The sequence below is a fragment of the Ovis canadensis genome, chromosome 13, assembly GCF_042477335.2.
Source record: "Ovis canadensis isolate MfBH-ARS-UI-01 breed Bighorn chromosome 13, ARS-UI_OviCan_v2, whole genome shotgun sequence".
In the NCBI taxonomy this organism is placed as follows: Eukaryota; Metazoa; Chordata; class Mammalia; order Artiodactyla; family Bovidae; genus Ovis; species Ovis canadensis.
This window is the reverse complement of record NC_091257.1, coordinates 32,382,988-32,402,251: the sequence shown is the minus strand read 5'-3', so window position 1 is coordinate 32,402,251 and position 19,264 is coordinate 32,382,988. Positions and strand designations below refer to the sequence as shown.

Below are 19,264 nucleotides of genomic sequence, written 5' to 3'. Positions count from 1 at the left end.
AGCCCACGCCGCGCCCATCCATGAGCATCTCCGCCTCCGTCACCTTCGTTTTGTCGACGCAGAAGCCGATGGACGTGAAGGCGGGGCTTCCGGGAATTCCTTGAACCTACCACAGGGTGCCCCAGGTTGACGGCGGCTGGTTTACCTCTTTCGCACTGACGGGACGGCACGACAGTTTTTGGCCGATGGGGAAAGGGACTTTGGGGGCTGTAATTTGAATAACGGGACTTAAAGAGTTTTTTTATCCCGATCTCCAAAGGAGGCTGGTGGGGCCTGCCCTTGCCCCACTTAAAAAACAACCACCAGACTTCTTTGGGGCCTCTCACTCGCGGGAGAAATGTAAACAAGTTCGGTCTCGTCAGTGAATTCGTGACCAGTGAAATCATAGAATGTGGAGAAACTGGAAGCTCATGTGGAGAGCAGGAAGCGCATGCCTGGTTCTGTAATTTGATATTTTAACTGGGTGTAACTTGCCTATCTGTAACAGGAAGTTTTTTATGTATTGTGGGGAAGATAAAGAGCACTAAATTGTTGCAAAAGAGCGTATTATGGCTCAAGGCCCAGTCACAACAGGAGAATATGTCGGAAGTATTGATAAGAAAGCTGGAGGAAGATTTAACGGGGTGGATGCCGTTCCCCTTTAAAAAGAAGACAGCCAGAAAGCTTTGGGGCTCCGGAGCGTGTATTATTTAATGTGAAAGTGAACTATTTCGGGGCGTCAGCTGCCCAGGGTGGCGACCTCACCTGCCCCGGAAGTACTGGTGCGTTAGCGCCTTGCCTTCCGGGGCGGGTTGCCTGTCGTTGCAGCAGCTGTAGGCTGGGGAGGCCATTTTCCGCTTCTAGGAAGAGTGAGCGCGGAGAGAGGAAAGACGGGGAAAAGAGGGCTCAGCGCCTCCCCGCCGGACCCGAGAAGAGGGACAGTTTTGGCAGGCGGGTGAGGTCGCTGACAGCCTGGAGAAGATGTTTTCCCTGTCGAGCACCGTGCAGCCCCAGGTGGGTCCGGCATCCAGTTTATTTTTCTGTCCCAGCCCTGCTCCGGGCTGTTTGCCATTTGCGTTTCTTGGAAGCAGTTTCCTTTAAGGGGTCGTAGGAGGAAAGCGTTTATTCCAGTTGGAGTCCTGGTGTTGAGAAAAGACCTGGCGACTCTGAGTAAAAGGCTGACGAAGAAGCCTAAGTATAGTACGAGCGTGATGGAGATCTTGGCTTACCGATTTGATTGCGTGGAATTTTGCTGGAAAATCCATCTGGCACTGTTTAGTGCTAAGCATTTCTGGGGTGAGGTTTGGGGAGTGGGTAGGAGGAAAGTCTATCATAGCTGTAGAGGGAGCAAGTGATGTTTCTTTTTTGTCTTTCCGCCTCTTCAAAGACTGGTACTCTTAACCCAGACTCTCTGTTTTTTTTAAATGGCATTTAACCCAGACAGGCGAAGAAATTTGCAAGCTTCTATGAATGCTTTCTCTCTCTCTTTTTTTTAAATCAACAATAACTAATATATATATTTTAAGTTATTACTTGCAGTTAAAGTTTTGATTCGGCCTCCTCGTCATCTTTCCATTTATGAAGCAAAAGAGCAGAGAAAAAAGATTCCAAGGGTTTTATTTTTAATTCTCTCAGGAGTTATCACCTGTGACTGTTTTGTTCTTAGTTCATTTAAAAATCATTTTTGATGGTAACTTTTTTTTTTGGAGAGTTCTTCACAGTTTTGCAAATAAACAGTTCTTGTATACATTCAGTTTTCAAAATATCTTTGACATTCTTTAGTTTTTCTTGGTTTAAGAATATCATTGTGCCCCTTTGTGTAACCTCCACTCGCTTTTGTTTTGCTAGTACTCGTTGGGTTAAAAAAAAGTGGTAGTTTTATTTATTTCAGTAGTGTACTAGGTGGACAAAGAAAATATGGAACTTTAATGATGATGTGAAATAAAACATGAGTAGGAGTTTGCCACGTGAATAGACAGGAACAGGTAGACAGAACATCTGGAGGTTCTGAGATGTGACAAGCCTAGCTGATTGGAGGAACAAAAATAAGGCCAGTGTGGCTAGAGCCTGGTTGGTGATTAAAGGGCCAATGACAGAAAGGAGGTTGGAAAGAGGACTTGAAATATAATACAGGGAGTTGTAATACGGGGCTTTGAATTTCATTTGTAATTTGTTGGAAACCACTGAATTCTTTTAAACATGATAAGGAGTGACATGATCAGATTTACATTACAGTCTATTACAGCGTAATACTGGCTTCTTGCTCTGTGGAGAATGTGGAAGAACAAGAGTGAAGGTGTTTTCAGATAAGGTTGTTATTGCAGTAATCCAGAGAGGGGCTAATGCACTGCTAAGGGGTGACAGTGTTTATGAAAAGGAGGGTATGAGATTTATTTTGAAAAAAGAATAGAATTTCATCAGAGATGATGGAAAAAGATGTTTCTGGTTTGATCAGCTGGCTGCAAGAAGGTGTTACTAGGGTGTGGTGAAGTCCTGCCAATCATTTGAAAAAAAATTTGACTTGGTCTGCTGAATATTAAACCTTTTGGAACCTGCAGGAAGTTGGTATCAAGTGTGCATTCATGCTAAGTTGCTTCAGTTGTGTCTGACTCTGCGACCCCATGGACTGTAGCTCACCAGGCTCCAGGCATGAATCTGGGAGTGGGTTGACATGCCCTCCTCCAGCCTAATAATCGAACCAGTGACTCCTGCGTCTCCTGCATTACAGGCGGATTCTTTACCACTGAGCCACCGGGGAAGCCCATGGTATCAAGAAGATCCCATATTAGGAGTATTTATCATTGCTAAGTGGGAGTTAGTGGTGTGTGATGTTGGCAGAGATAATGAAGGAGCTGTATGTACTATAGGCAGTCCTAACTGGGCCACGTAGGACTCTTATGCATTTTATACTGTGGAAGATAGTAACGTTGTTTAGTCACTCAGTCATGTCTGATTCTTTTGCAACCCCATGGGATGTAGCCCGCCAAGTTCCCCTCTCCATGGGATTTTTCAGGCAAGAATACTGGAGTGGGTTGCCATTTCCTTTTCCAGGAGATCTTCCTGACTCAGGGATCAAACCTGCCTCTTCTGCATTGGCAGGTGGGTTCTTTACCACTGCACCTCCAGGGAAGCCCAGAACACAATTTGTATTTCCTGGTTGCTTAATCGGTTTAATACAGTTGAATTTAAATTGTATGACAGAGGGTCAAGTTTTTCATTGAGAAGAGATCAGACCAGCAATTTAAATTCTTCTTCTTTTTTTTTTTAATTCTTCTTTTTTTTTAACAAGAATCATGTCTATTTTATTAATTTTACAGAGTGATTTAGATTTAATACATTTGGGCATAGTAAATATTTGACATGAAAAGCAGGTGTATCATAATAGGGATCAGAAAAATAGCAACTCATCTTACATATAATAACTAAAAAATATTTTTCAGTCTGATCATTTAAGTGTTACAAATCCTGAGAATGTTGGACACTGAACAGACTTAGGTACTACCTTATAATTCAGTCTTGCTTGGAAATCATCCTTTAAAAAATGCTCTGAGGTACAAATCAGCTATGTATTAAACATGAATCTTCTACATTTTACAAAGAGTTTAAACAAATATATCAAATGATTACTGTTTAGTGGCTCTTAAAACAGCTCTTAGGTGCAAGGACACACTGTTTCATGATTTCCCATTAAGCTGGGTTTCTCCATTGCAGCCGTCACTAGCTCTTTGTCATTTATCTGCTTATTCTTAACTTCCTCTGTTGAGTGGATTCCTTCAGAAATTTAGATTTCCAACATATATTTAAATGGTAAACACTGTTGAAGTTTTACTCTTAAGCACAGCCCAGTAAGAGTTGCTGAAGAGCCATAAGATACTGTTGGCGTGAACCTTATAACGACCACATAGTCGTCTTCATTTATCTCTTGAACCTCCACACAACTTTCTGTTACCGCTTCCATTTCTTCTAAAGTATTGGGCTTCTCTGTGTCCCGGAGAGTTTGAATCAGGTCATAAACCTCTAGCTCTTTTCTCTTCCATTTTGCGGGGTTGCTGGGCAGCTCCCCACTCAGAGAGGTGTGAGAGCTACAGGACTCTGCTCAGTGTCCAGGAGAGCAGTCCGGACACTTGCCCCATTCTTACATTCTACCTGAGCCAGTCTGAGCAGTGAGCCTCAGGATTTATCAACTGCCTGGTCTTCAAATGAGCCAAGACAAGCCTAAAGGTCCAGGGAAGCAGATAATAGGTGGGACCAGATGGATTGTTCCAGAGGACCTAGGGAAACAGCAATTTAAATTCTTTACTGAATGAGAAGAAATATAAGTAATTAAAATAAAACTTTTTAAAGGTACAGGCCGAAAACATGTATCTTAATTTGATTCCTGCAGCTTTAAAAGAGCTTATCATTTCTTTCTGACTCTTAAAAATAATACACATTCATTGCCAAAAATGCTGAAAAGAAAAATACCAGAAAATAAAGATCACCCATAGTTCCATCACTCCAAGAGACTGCATTTTAGAATAGCTTCTTTCATCCCTTTAACTCTATACAAATATGTGTATGCATACTATTCATTTATTCATGGCTGCACTGGGTCTTTACTGCTGTGCTTGGGCTTTCTTTACTTGGAGCGAGCGAGGGCTTCCCTTGTTGAGGAACACGGACTCAAGCGTTTGGGCTCAGTAGTTGTGGCGTACTGGTTTAGTTGCCTTGTGGCTTGTGGAATCTTCCCAGACCAGGGATCAAACCACTGGACCACCAGGAAAGTTATGTATGCATAATTTAAAAAAAAAGTTACATAAAGTTTTATAGCTTGCTTTTTTCATATAACAATATTATGATTTTACTTGTGCATCAGTAACCATGGGCTGAAAAATCTTTAAGTGGAACCTGAAGTCAGATTATCTGGGTTAGAATCGTTCCTGTAATATTATACTTTCTTGCTGAATGACTTGGAACATGACATTGAAGCTAATTTCTTGCTCTCTTCATCAGTTAAATAGAAGTAACTAACGTGTTTGTCTCTTATGAGGATTAAATGAGATAGTTAAGTAAAACATATAGTATAAAACCTGTCATGGTAAGAGCCCATTTAGTTTATTCATTTTCTCAACAAATGTTTATTTAGCAACTACTGTGTACATTATTGTTGCACTGGGATACAGTATTGAATGAAAGAGAGAGTTAGAGAAAAATAAAATCAAAGGTGTGTAAGTATTATGTAAAAACATTGTAAATTAATGTATAAACAAAAGAGAAAAATATTAAAATACAGGAAAAAAATCCCTTGTGACATGAAACTTATGTTCCAGTGGGAGAATGTGGTATAATAAATAAAAATATTTAGTCTTTGTTCCCAGTTCTTGGCACAGAGCTCCTGAAGCCCTTGAAATTTCCTGTGTGATAGGTGTATGTTTATTCTTAAAGCCCCTGTTTGGATCACCCACCTGGATTTATGCTAATAAGGGGACTTAGGTTGAGGTTTCTGGTAAACAATATATAGGTAAACAAGTAAATATATAAAGTGTGTTAAGATAACATAAATGTCAAGAAGAAAGAGCAGAGGAAGGCAGTAAGGAATACTTCTTAGGCGAGGGTGGTTTAGTAGGTTGGCCAGGGAAGAGACACATGAAAAGGTTGCTTTTGAGTTAAGTACTGAAGGAAGCATGAGAGCAAATTTTGTGACTATCGGGAGAGGTGGGGGTACACAGCAGCACAGAATCCGTGAGTGAGGGCCTGCCAGGCGTGCTCCAGGAACAGCACAGGGGCTGAGGGGGCCCAGAGCAGAGAGCGTAAAGGGGTATTTGATGGTGGACCAGGCCACAGAAGTGAGAAAGAGCCAGGGAGTCATCGTTGTTAGGACATCAACTTTTATTGTGAGAAAAGCCATTGGAGAGTTTTGAGCGGAGGAGTGATGAGATCTGACTGGCTTTAACAGAGGCGATTCAGGGAGAAGTTAGGTTGCTGTTTCTAAAAATCCATGTACCGAAAAAAAATCCACTTAGAGATGATGGTGGCTCAGAATAGGGTGGGGTGGTATAGTAGGGAAGTTGACAATTACAAAATTCTGGATATATGCTTGCTCGTTTCATGTCTGTGAGATATTTCATTTTGTGGTATTGTTTATTTAGCCACTCCCCTATTCTTGGACATTTCTAGCTTTCCATAAATTTTAAGATATTTTGATGAAAATTATCATCTAGGGATATGCAAGCATAGATTATTACTTACCAGATTATTTCCTTGGAATAAATTCCTCAGAGTTAGGTTGCTACAACAATGAAATATATGTGTTTTTAGTACTTTTGCTGTTCAGTTCAGTCACTCAGTCGTGTCCGACTCTTTGCGACTCCATGAATCGCAGCACGCCAGGCCTCCCTGTCCATCACCAACTCCTGGAGCTCACTCAGACTCACATCCATCGAGTCGGTGATGCCATCCAGCCATCTCATCCTCTCTTGTCCCCTTCTCCTCCTGCCTCCAATCCCTCCCAGCATCAGAGTCTTTTCCAATGAGTCAACTCTTCACATGAGGTAGCCAAAGTACCAGAGTTTCAGCTTCAGCATCATTCCCTCCAAAGAAATCCCAGGGCTGATCTCCTTCAGAATGGACTGGTTGGATCTCCTTGCAGTCCAAGGGACTCTCAAGAGTCTTCTCCAACACCACAGTTCAAAAGCATCAATTCTTCGGTGCTCAGCCTTCTTCACAGTCCAACTCTCACATCCATACATGACCACTGGAAAAACCATAGCCTTGACTAAATGGACCTTTGTTGGCAAAGTAATGTCTCTGCTTTTTAATATGCTATCTAGGTTGGTCATAACTTTCCTTCCAAGGAGTAAGTGTCTTTTAATTTCATGGCTGCAGTCACCATCTGCAGGGATTTTGGAGCTCAAAAAAATAAAGTCTGACACTGTTTGTACTGTTTCCCCATCTATTTCCCATGAAGTGATGGGACCAGATGCCATGATCTTCGTTTTCTGAATGTTGAGCTTTAAGCCAACTTTTTCACTCTCCTCTTTTACTGTCATCAACAGGCTCTTTAGCTCCTCTTCAGTTTCTGCCATAAGGGTGGTGTCATCTGCATATCTGAGTTTATTGATATTTCTCCTGGCAATCTTGATTCCAGCTTGTGTTTCTTCCAGCCCAGCATTTCTCATGATGTACTCTGCATATAAGTTAAATAAGCAGGGTGACAATATACAGCCTTGATGTACTCCTTTTCCTATTTGGAACCAGTCTGTTGTTCCATGTCCAGTTCTAACTGTTGCTTCCTGACCTGCATACAGATTTCTCAAGAGGCAGGTCAGGTGGTCTGGTATTCCCATCTCTTTCAGAATTTTCCACAGTTTATTGTGATCCACACAGTCAAAGTCTTTGGCATAGTCAAGAAAGCAGAAATAGATGTTTTTCTGGAACTCTCTTGCTTTTCTGATGATCCAGCGGATGTTGGCAATTTGATCTCTGATTCCTCTGCCTTTTCTAAAACCAGCTTGAACACCAGGAAGTTCACGGTTCATGTATTGCTGAAGCCTGGCTTGGAGAATTTTGAATATTACTTTACTGGGGTGTGAGATGAGTGCAATTGTGCGGTAGTTTGAGCATTCTTTGGCATTGCCTTTCTTTGGTGTATTGCCTTTCTTTGCCTTACTTTTGCTGTATATACCCCCAATACTATCCTGAAAGTTAGTAGTTTTTGACCAGCAATAATCTGAGTATTTACAATTTTTAATGTATAGTTTTGATAAACAGTGTACGTTTAACTTTGTACAATCCCCAGTTCTGACAATAAAAAGGTTTTTTTTTTTTTGCTGTTTTTATTCTAAAAAGCACTGCTGATTTTCAGCTTTTATCTTTTTTTAGGTTACAGTTCCTCTGAGTCATCTCATCAATGCCTTCCATTCACCGAAAAAGACACCCGTTTCTGTCAGTGCATCCATTTCTCAAAACCAGCATCGAGATGTAGTGTCTGAGCATGAGGCCCCCACCAATGAGGTAAGAGTTTTTACCCTGGATGTGTGAGAAAGCTTTTTTGGTTCAGTACATTGTAAACATGCCTGAAATAACTTTCTATGTTTAGGCATTTGTAGCAGGGTGATTTCTGTCTTCAGCTTAATCTCTGTTGTAGGATTAAAGACATCTAATTCTGGCTTTGTTGTATGTGTAGAATATCACTTTGTCCTATTTTTAACATTTATCTTATAAAAAATTTTGTGTGGCAGTGTATTCGTATTCACTTCCTATGTTACTACTTGTGTGATACCGTTTAAGTATTCTTTAGTATTGCTTCAGTGGTAGCAGGGATCCCACAGTTAACTCCACAACTGCCCCACAAGTCTCAGGGAAGATAGAAGAGCAAGAAGTTATTATATGCTGCCTTATAGAAGCTTTCAGGGCAATTGAACAGTTGAAACACAGATACCTGAAAATGAAATGTATTAGCTATGAAACTGTGCTTTGAGTATTCAGAGAATTATAAAATCATCGTGGTCTGGTATATAGCAAATTGCCAATCTAGTAACTTGTGTTTACAAAACTTGTTACCAAGATAGTTGCTTATAGCTCAGAATACATTTTTCATAGTAAACACTATAATATGTGGCTAAGATTCACAGAAGCCTCTTTAGCCTGTAAATGGCTTATATCCTTAGTCCTCATTTGAGGGACTGTGGCGGAGAACAGTATATGTTGTTCATTTGCTAAGTCGTGTCCAGCTCTATGCAAACCGATGAACTGCAGCAAGCCAGACTTCTCTGTCCATCACTGTCTCCCTGAGTTTGCTCAGACTCATGTCCATTGAGTCAGTGATGCCATCCAACCACCTCATCCTCTGTTGCCCCCTTCTCTTACCCTCTATTTTTCCTAGCATCAGGGTCTTTTCCAGTGAGCCAGTTCTTTGCATCGGGTGGCCAAAGTATTGGAGCTTCAGCTTCAGCATCAATTCTTCCAATGAATACTCAGGATTGATTTCCTTTAGGATTGACTAGTTTGATCTCCTTGCTGTCCAAGGGACTCTCAAGAGGTCTTCTCCAGCACCACAGTTTGAAAGCATCAATTATTCAGTGCTCAGCCTTCATTATGGTCCAACTCTCAAATCCATACATGACTACCGGAAAAACCATCGCTTTGACTAGACGGACCTTTGTCGGCAAAGTGATGTCTCTGCTTTTCCTAACACTGTCTAGGTTTGACATAGCTATTCTTCCAAGGAGCAAGCGTCTTTTAATTTTGTGGCTGCAGTCACCATCTGCATTGATTTTGGAGCTCAAGAAAATGAAATCTGACACTATTTCCATATTTGCTTTTGGTGGGAGTGGGATGAGGGGATGGTTGTGAGCTAAGTCTTGAAATACAGTTTTATGTAGGAGAAAAATTTGTCTTTATGTTTTCCTTTTATACTAGCGTCTTTCTATAGGTGGTCCATTCTTGTTTTTTGACACCCTTCTCAGTTACAGTCTAAGAGAGCTTTCCTAATGCTATGACTGCATGTGTCAAAATTGCTACATACAGCACTATTATATTCATTTCAGAAATTTTGGAATATTTTATGTAAGTGGGAGAAATTAATCTATGATCCTGCTTCTCCTTTTCTCCCTTGTACTTTTATATTTTATAATCGTTGGATCATCTGTGTATGCAGATTAAGATTTTTCCTTCATCATTTAATAGTCTTATGAACTTGTTATACCATACATTAGTTTTTATGACTTCAGACTGTTCATTTTATGGTCTGTTGTTGGGTACTGTTTCCAATTTTTTCTGCCACAAACAACACTACTTGTACTTTCCATGGTACGAAATACTTGACTGTTTCATTAAGTGAAATGGCTAGATCAGTGGTGAGGTGTATTTTAGCTTAAATAGTAGCTAAATTCTAGAAGCCAAAGTTGAGCTTAAGACTGATGGGTTTCAGATACAGAATTGGTGTCTGATCCTCTGGTTTACCCTCATTAGTCCTGTGGTTTATCACTGATTACTGCTTGCTATTTTTTCACAAACATTTCCATTTTTCTTAAGCATCCTTCCTCATCTCTACTCTCACCTCCTTTGTTCTGCCTTTGCTTTCATCAAGTCTTACTCATCCAAACATCCTCTTCACAATACAAGCAAAAAAACTTTCTTTTTAACTTCCTTCCAAGCTGTCTGACTTCTGTGCCTTTTGCTTTCAGACTTAAGAAAAAAGTAGTATTCTGAACTTAATTGTTGCTTTTATTTATACCATCTCCCATTGTAGTTTGGCTACTACTTTTACCATTTTATAGGCTTGGTGTATTTTGTTGATTTCCTTAGCAGTAAATACAGGCATTTTTAAAAATCTGCAACTTTTTCAACTTTTCCTTAAGAATATCCACTGTTTTCAAAGTACTCAGAAATTGAGTGATACTGCATTGATTCCCCCCCGCCCCCCCTTTCTGTTTTGCTGGACTTCTTTTTATTGCCAGCCTTTTAAATAGTGGATGCATTTACCTGTAATCTAATTTTCATTCTCCACAGTCTCCCAGATTATCTATCTTAATGTTTATATGTTCCTATATGCTGATAACTCCCAAATCTACCTTCAGCTCTATAAAGCATCTCTAAAGTTTTAAAATAGTCATCTGGTGATTTATTAAAATACCCTCTGGACAGACTTCAAGGACCTCAAAATAAAGATGTCTAAAACTGAACTACTTCAGATTCCAGTGTATTTGATCTTAACAGTGGTTTTAGCACCTCTTTGTCAGTCTGGGTCCAACCAAGGGAAAGAGACCACATAGTCATTTGAACAGTGCAAGTTTAATATACAGAATAAATATTTTTAGTTGAATATTTTAAAAATATTGGTCTTACAGGGGATTGGCATAACTAGGGTTTGGCTAGTAATAAGTAAGGAGAACTTGAAATATATAGGACTTGCAGATTCAAGGAGCAGCTAATACTCCCAGGATTGAGCTACCCACGAAGACTTCTCCACCCTTGGGCTGAGGTTCTGAGGTTGTTGGAGAGGGTATGGCCTTGGCTCACTAAATGGCATAGAAGTTGCTGGTGCTGTACAAGCTGAACCTGATGGAAATCTGCCACCTGGGTACCAGGAGAAGCTGTTTGTGGGAAAGCTGCCAAGTACTGTTGGCAACTGTGCACACAGGAGCCAGGCTTCAGAGAAGCTGCAGGAGCCAGATGCTGGAGAAACCATGGGTGTTGCACCCAGGAGCCTGTTGAGTGACCATAATACATGGCGTGAACCAGGAATAGAAACTCCTCCTACGAAGTCTCTCCAGTGCCCTCTACTGACAACTTAATGTCCTAGCCAACAAAGGAAGACTATTTAAAGGGACCCAGATACATGATTGTGGAGCCAGAGAAAGGACCAAGAGGAGCTGAGAGACAGCAGACTGATAACCAGCACATCCGTCCAGAACCCCCCTCCCTCATAATCCTGTACTTCACTGGTTTTTTCAAATGTCTGTTGTCTGCCACTTGGTATCTGCATCCCTCTTAGGGCTCAGTTCAGGTTCATGCCTTTTTTCTCTTGTTGTATCAGCCTTCTTTTCTCCAGCTTATCATCTTTATATTCTGTCTTCTTCCTCTAAAACAAAACTAATGATATTAGGTATAGAATTAAATTCAAACACAGCTCCTCACAATTTGGCCATAGCCCTTCTTTCTAGTGCTTTCTTCAGTCACTGAACTTGACTGCATCTCAAACATTCCAGGCCCTCTGATGACTTTTTGTTTGTCCTCTTCCCCGAGGTTTCTTCCCTGAAGTTTCCCCATCATTTGTGAATTAAGTGTTAATTCTGGGAAACCTTATCTGACTTAGGAAATTGGTTGTTCTGTGTCCTGTTACCACTTAAAAAAGAAAACCTCTATAAGAGCAGTTACCATGTAGTATGGTAATTATCATACTCATATGTACTTTATTTCTCTTTGTGTTCCTAGGACCTGATACCCAATAAGTAAGGTGAATAATCTTCTTAGTTAAAAATCTGCATTTCTTTTTGTATTATAAATAGACTTTTTGGTTTCCCTAATTTAGAAGATAAAATATCTTTATAGCTTTTAAATATTGTAGTCCTTCTGGTTCCATTATAATAATGTGCCTTATATTGTACAGTTTTTATTACCTTAAAAAGCACTTATTAAATATTTCATTCTGACTTTAACTGTCTTACTGTATATATTAGGCTATGTAGATGGCCAAGGCATGATCTCATCCATTGATCCATACTATTTTGGCAACCCACTCCAGTACTCTTGCCTGGAAAATCCCATGGACCGAGGATCCTGGTAGGCTACAGTCCATGGTGTCGCAAAGAGTCGGACCCGACTGAGCGACTTCACTTTTAACTGTCTTACTGTATATATTAGGCTATGTAGATGGCCAAGGCATGATCTTATCCATTGATCCATACTATCCTGTTGTGAAATAATCAGGATATATTTTATAATCATTTTCCTAATGAGGAAACGAATTCTAAGAATGTGAAGGACTGGTTACAAAGCTTATAATTGACTAGCACCTGAACATCAATCCAGAGCTATGTAATCCAAGGATCTGACTACATCAGTCATAAGAAGTTGATATTTTACTTGTTTTGTTTAGTTTTACTTCTCTTACTTGAAGTTTTAGCTGTTGGGACTTTAAATTGTTGCTTGTCCTTAGTGGCTCCCTGTCTGCTCATTTGAACAAGAAAATAGCTCACTCCTATTTAATTTCTAGTTATTTCAGAACTGTTTTAAGGTGAAAGTATTGTCTTGACTGGTTTCCACACATCTTTTGCTTTGTTCAATGTCTCTCCTTACTAGGAGTTAGATATGGGTAATTTATAGAACCTTTTGGTTCAAATAAGAATCTCAGCATATGTTTATTGAATGGGCTTTTGTTTATGGTCATTAAAGCTCCATGGACTGCTAATACTATTGGGAGTATGATTTTTTATTTTAAAGCTTTGTCAGATCTCACATGGTTGACCTCAGTAAAGCTAGAACTAGAAAAATATGCATACCAATTTATTTTTTAAATATTTGAAGGAAAAGAGAATCAATACATTTGTTAGATTTTAAAAATTCACATTTTTTTAGTTAATAAGTACTCTTTAAGTTAAATAGCTTGATGTGATTATGCTTACCTGAGCTAAACAACAAGGACCTACTATGTAATGTTTTGTAGTAACTTATGGTAGAAAATTATATATATATGTAATTCTATATAGTAGAAAATTATATATATATATATGTGTATATATATATGGCTTCCCAGGTGGTGCTAGTGGTAAGGACTCCCCCTGCCAATGTAGGAGATGTAGCTGATGCGGGTTTGATCTCTGTGTCAGGAAGAGCCCCAGAGAAGGAAATGTCAACCCACTCTAGTATTCTTGCCTGGGAAGTCCCATGGGGTGATAGTCAGACACAACTGAGCACACACACTTCACATATGTGTGTGTTTATGTGTATATATAACACATGAATGTGTGTGTATATAACTGAAAAGACATGGGTTTGATCCCTGGGTCAGAAAGGTCCCCTGGAGAAGGAAATGGCAACCCACTCCTGTACTCTGGCCTGGAACGTCCCATGGACAGAGGAGCCTAGTAGGCTATAGTTGATGGGGTCACAAAAGTGGGACATGACTTAGCGACTAAACAACAATGGAAGCATTGTAAATCAACTATATGTCAATAAAAAGTTAAAAAATAATAATGCTTACATGGTTGACTCAATCGTTTACAGCCTGTACTTAACTTAAGGGACCTTGGATTATCTGAATTAAAAGTTGGACAGATTGATCAACTGGTAGACAGTCTACTTCCTGGATTTTATAAGGACAAAAATGTTTCTTCCCATTGGCATACATCTCATGTATCTGCACAGTCCTTCTTTGAAAATAAATATGGTAAGTTAATATAGTTTATGTTTCAGTGAAAGTAAGCCATTTTAGTACTGTTGATATTTTAATAGATAACAAGGTTAGGGGGTTTCCCTCGTGGCTCAGATGGTAAAGAATCCACTTGCAGGGTGGGTGTGATCCGTGGGTCAGGAAGATCCCCTGGAGAAGGGGATGGCAACCCACTCCAGTATTCTTGCCTAGAGAATTCCATGGACAGGAGCCTAGAGGGCTACAGTCTGTGGAGTTGCAAAGAATCGGACATGACTGAGCCACTTAGACTTTCATGTTACTTATTAACATACTTCTGGTTTCCAATGTTTCATCACATTGTAGACTAGTTTTGAAATTGTCTCTTGCAAATAACTTGTTTTGGTTTTTCTAATATTTGGTAAAATCATTTGTTGTATTTCATGATTTGATTGTTTGACAATTAGAAAGTTTAGTTTTTACAATTTCTTTCCAGGTTGCCTAGATATGTTTAGTACTTTACGTTCCTCTTGCTTGTACAGACAACATTCAAGAACTCTTAAAAGAATTTGTTCAGATCTTCAGTACTGGCCAGGTATGAAGCAACAATTATATTTATTTTGAAAAAAATAGATTTGTTTAATATATTCTGATTTGTCTTTCTTAGTGATATTAATGATTAGAAACATTCATTTGTAGCTCACAGTAGAATCTGCAGAATATTTGGAAATAACTAGTGTCAAAGTTTTGGTTCTTAGTAGACATTTTCCTTGTGAAAATTTAAAATGAAAACTGAATGTGATACTGTTTCATTCAGTTTTCATACAGTCTCGGGGTTTTAAAACGTTGAAATCAAGGACACGACGTCTGCAGTCCACCTCTGAAAGATTAGCAGAAACCCAGCACACAGCACCATCATTTGTGAAGGTAATTAGACCTTTTTCATTGTTGTTTGATAAAGCAGTACTTTTCAGAAAGAATGTTCAATATCGGATGTATATTTTTGGCTAGTTGATTTTCTTTCATCTTTTCATTTAGGATGATGGATTAATATTCTATGCAATCATTATATCTACAACATTCTGGATTCCAAGCTATTTTTCCACTAGCCTGTTAGACATCTTCCTTTGTTTTTTCCTGTCAATCTACACCTGCTTATGTATTCTTATGTTAATAAGTAGCATCCATCCAGGCTAGAAACATTGTGGTTAACTATAATTTGTCCATCTTCTCTCACTTCCTGCACCATAATTACTAAAATCCTATTGATCCAGCCTCTTAAATATTTCTTAAGTCTGTCTTCATCCCCAGGTCCACTGCATAGACAGATGATGATTATTTAGTCTCCCTGCCTTCACTTTTGCTAGCTTTAGTCCAATCTCCAGACTGCCATCTGCTGGACTGTCTAAAATGTAATAGTGTAATGGTTGTATTCCTCTGCTTTATTGTCAGATTTCTGCCATGGTACATAAGGCATTTCATCACTTGGCATTCTGCCTAACATTTTTCTGTTCTCATCTTTGAGTGTACCACCTCCTCTCTCCCTCTATCCTCTCCTCTCTTGGTGTTTTAAAGTCCTGTCAAACAAGACTGCTTATTGCTCTTGAGTACTAGAGGCTGTTGTTTCATCAGTTCAGTTCAGTTCAGTCGCTCAGTCGTGTCCGACTCTGTGTGACCCCATGAATCGCAGCACGCCAGGCCTCCCTGTCCATCACCAACTCCCGGAGTTCACTCAGACTCACGTCCATCGAGTCAGTGATGCTGTCCAGCCATCTCATCCTCGGTCGCTCCCTTCTTCCTTTCATGGCACTGTCAAATTGTTTATGCCCTGTGTTTCTGTGGTTTAGTTATCCCATCCTCTATAAGGTTTTTTCCTGACTTCTTAGACAGCATTTGTTTTACCACCATACCTAGTTACTCTAATGTAATATCAAAATAACTTCAAAAACTTAGTTATTTGTGTATCTCTTCGCAGTAGACTGAAAATATTCCGATCATTGGTATTTACATCTTCAGAACTTACACACGGTCAAGTATTAACATATGAAAGGTGCTAAGTAAACATTTAATAAATGAGTGAGGTTTTTCTTCCAAGCAGGAATAAAGGAGTGTGACCTGTTGTAAGCTATCAAACCCTAAGTCAACTTGTGACCTGTTATTCAGTAGAGTTAGTGATTTACATAGTTTATATTCACTAACTGCTAGGAGTATATGGGCCAGTGTTAGTTTCCTAATCATTGGCTATTTATTGTTGAGTCTTAATTCTTCACATTGACAATAAAAATTTTAAATTGTAGAATTTTAATGAATTTTTTTGTGATTAGTTGTTATGTTTGGGGGGAATATTACCTATAGTCAATGATACTGATGTGTTGTTTGTGTATTTAGGGGTTTCTTTTGCGGGACAGAGGATCAGACGTTGAGAGTTTGGATAAACTCATGAAAACCAAAAACATACCTGAAGCTCACCAAGATGCATTTAAAACTGGTTTTGCAGAAGGTTTCCTGAAAGCTCAAGCGCTAACACAAAAAACCAATGGTAAGTTGATTAGACACCATCCATATCTGGAGAGGAATATCTGAAAGGAAATCATAGTCTTGCCTCTAAGTGATTATAATAACTTTTCTAACAATTATACAACTTTTTATTGGTTACATTTCCTTATGTTTGTATCTCAAGCTGTGTGGAAAGAGAATATGTCCTGGCACTTTCACTGTCTGAAGTGAACCTAAGTCAGTGATAGAAGTACAAGAGGCTTTGTGAAATTTTTGATAACATGTGCTGAAAGGCGATCATGGAGATTATGCAAAATATACCAGGCTCTGGAACTATGTGTTGTGAAATGTGATTACCAACAGTAACCTCATGTTTGCATTTCATTGAGCTGTCATTTCTCATTGATAACATTTTATTTAAGGCTTTTTTCTTTTTCCTCCAGATTCTTTAAGAAGAACTCGCCTGATTGTTTTTATTCTGCTGGTAGTTGGCATTTATGGACTCTTAAAGAACCCATTTTTATCTGGTAAAGACTCTTTATATTTGACTTTTATTTTTTATATTTTATTTATATATTAAAATATATTTTATATTTGACTTAAAAAATCTTTTATATACTCATTTCTTTTCCTTAGTCTAAGACTTAGAGATAAGAAAACATTTATGTTTATAATTCCAGGGTCTAGGTCTTTAATCCAAATTTGAGACTTCTCAGATTGGGTTACTTTGAGATTGTTTTTTACATTGAGATAGAAAAATTTTAATCTCTTAAGATTATGTATCATCCACCTCGTCAGAGGACTTACTATATTTGCATTGTCTTATGGATTATAAGAAAAATTCCTTCAGACACTGTATAAATTCAATTGTACTTTTTAAACGATATAAAATATTTTTAAAGTTCCAAGGATTATTTTAGAGTAACAATTTTAAATTTACTTCTAGACGTGATTAATTCCCCAGATTTTTAGGAAATGATACTTAACCAATGATAAAATTCTAAGAACATGCAGAAGAATTTTATAATAGCAATTCAGAGTGAAAATAGTCATCTATTTCAAAGGCACAGTAATATATTCAGTGTATTTAAAATTGACACACAGAAAATTACTTTAGAACCCCAGGTTTTCTCAGTTTGCCAGTCTAAAATGAAATAATAATGTCAGATTTAAGTGGATTCAATTGATTTTTCCAGCTGTCATTCAGTGTTTATACCGTGTTTTCCCCTTTCTTTATGATGATTACCTTGAGAGGGGAAAAAAAATGATTTACAGTTAAGAACATTGATTGACCTAGATCAGAAATTGTTCCTAGAACTTGATGTAGTCCCAGTTATTTTAAAAGTTATCAAACCTGAGATAAGCTTTTAACATCCAGGAATAGCCTCTTTTATATATAGATCTGCTTTCTCTTGTCTCTCTGTTTTTTTAAAAAATTATTTTTTCTAAAAAAAGGAACTAGTGTATGGATTGATAGGTGGTATCAGCAGGGTGGTAGATTATTCTTTTGTGTTTCTTAATTGCATACAATAGAGCTTGAGAACCATTGGTTTACGTTTTTATTATTAGATATAAGGAGAAGAGGAAAATTCTTAGTTTAAATTGGAAAGGCAAAGATGTCATTTTAATGAGAATCATTCATTCCTTGAACATTGTCTCAAAATCCAGAAGACCTAATTCCTACTCCTCGAATTGTGGTCTTAGACATTTAATTTTTCTGGACTTTCTTGCATCTGAAAAATAAGGTAGTTAGAATTTTATGAATCTGTCAAATATGTAAGCATTTTTTCTTGTCCCTTTAGTCCGCTTCCGGACAACAACGGGGCTTGATTCAGCTGTAGATCCTGTGCAGATGAAAAATGTTACCTTTGAACATGTTAAAGGAGTAAGTTAAAAAGTTTACCTTGGTCTCTTCAAACATTATGGTAATTGTATTTTTTATTAGAAAGGTTGAGATAATAGAAAATACATACACGGTCTGTGCCTCCAGTTCTTGGCACAGAGCTCTTAAAACCCTTGTAATTTCTCAGGGGAGAAGAGCACTGGGAGTATCTTTTGTTCTACTGTTTGCTCCTTGACACCAGTTCCTGACACAGGGCTTCTGAGTCCCTTGGAATGTCCTGGGTGATGGCAGTGTCTTTTGTTCTTTTATTTCCTTGTCCCCTTGACTATACAGCTTGTACCTTATGGGATCTTAGCTTCCCAACGAGGGACTGAACCCAGGCCCACAGCTGTGGATACATGGAGTCCTATCCACTGGATCGCCAGGGAAGTCCCAGTGTCTTTTGTTCTAATGAGGTAGATATGAGTGGGCTCCTGGAGGGGGCCTGGTCACCAGAAAGGTCAAGCTGTGGTTAGAATCTTGGAACTTCCACCTCTACTCTCTGTTCTCCAGAGAGGGGAGAGGGGCTGGAAAGGAGTTAGTAATTGATTATGCCTATGTGAGTACACTCCCATTAAAATCCCAACAGGTCGGGGTTTGGAGGAGTTTTTAGTTAGTGAACACATAGAGGCGTGAGGAGAGTAGCATTTTCAGAGAGGAAGTGGAGGGCCTGTACCCCTTCCTGTGTCCCTTACCTACCTCTCTCTTCCTTCTGGCTGTTCTAGGGTATATCCTTTCATAATAAGCCAATAATACCTAACCTGGTTTCCTGAGTTCTATGAGCTGCTCTACCAAATTAAGCCCAAGGAGGGATTCTGGGAATCTCCAATTTATAGCCAATTGGCAGAAGCACAGATGACAACCTAGATGTGGGATTGACATCTGAGGGTGTGTGGGAGGCGGGGAGGGGTAAGTCTTGTGGGACTTTGGCCCATCAGTATGTTTTCTGTTCGCCCCTTCCCAAGTACTTTTTTATCACTGCCCAATGTAAATGAGTTTTCTCACTGAGTTATTAAAAGTTGTGTGATATGAGGTTGTAGGTTGGCTATAAGTATATTATAATGTGAGGGTAATTT

General features: G+C 38.9%; 1 protein-coding gene and 1 pseudogene across 4 annotated transcripts in view; one reads left to right on the top strand and one right to left on the bottom strand.

Annotated features, from left to right (window-relative positions):
• Positions 1-5: 5 nt before the first annotated feature.
• The window catches only part of YME1L1 (YME1 like 1 ATPase), a 31,003-nt gene continuing 11,744 nt past the window's right edge, over positions 6-19,264 (top strand). The window contains exons 1-8 of one of the 4 annotated variants that reach the window (XM_069547275.1): positions 6-125; positions 7,840-7,971; positions 13,687-13,849; positions 14,307-14,405; positions 14,628-14,737; positions 16,199-16,349; positions 16,750-16,833; positions 18,109-18,191. In XM_069547275.1, the coding sequence (XP_069403376.1) occupies positions 14,318-14,405; positions 14,628-14,737; positions 16,199-16,349; positions 16,750-16,833; positions 18,109-18,191 (516 nt within the window). In that variant the 5' untranslated portion in view covers positions 6-125; positions 7,840-7,971; positions 13,687-13,849; positions 14,307-14,317. Of the gene's footprint in view, positions 994-7,839; positions 7,972-13,686; positions 13,850-14,306; positions 14,406-14,627; positions 14,738-16,198; positions 16,350-16,749; positions 16,834-18,108; positions 18,192-19,264 lie in introns of all 4 variants that reach the window. The other 3 variants (XM_069547272.1, XM_069547274.1, XM_069547273.1) reach the window with 3 other exon arrangements.
• On the bottom strand, positions 3,610-4,112 carry LOC138417245 (cytosolic iron-sulfur assembly component 2A pseudogene; annotated as a pseudogene).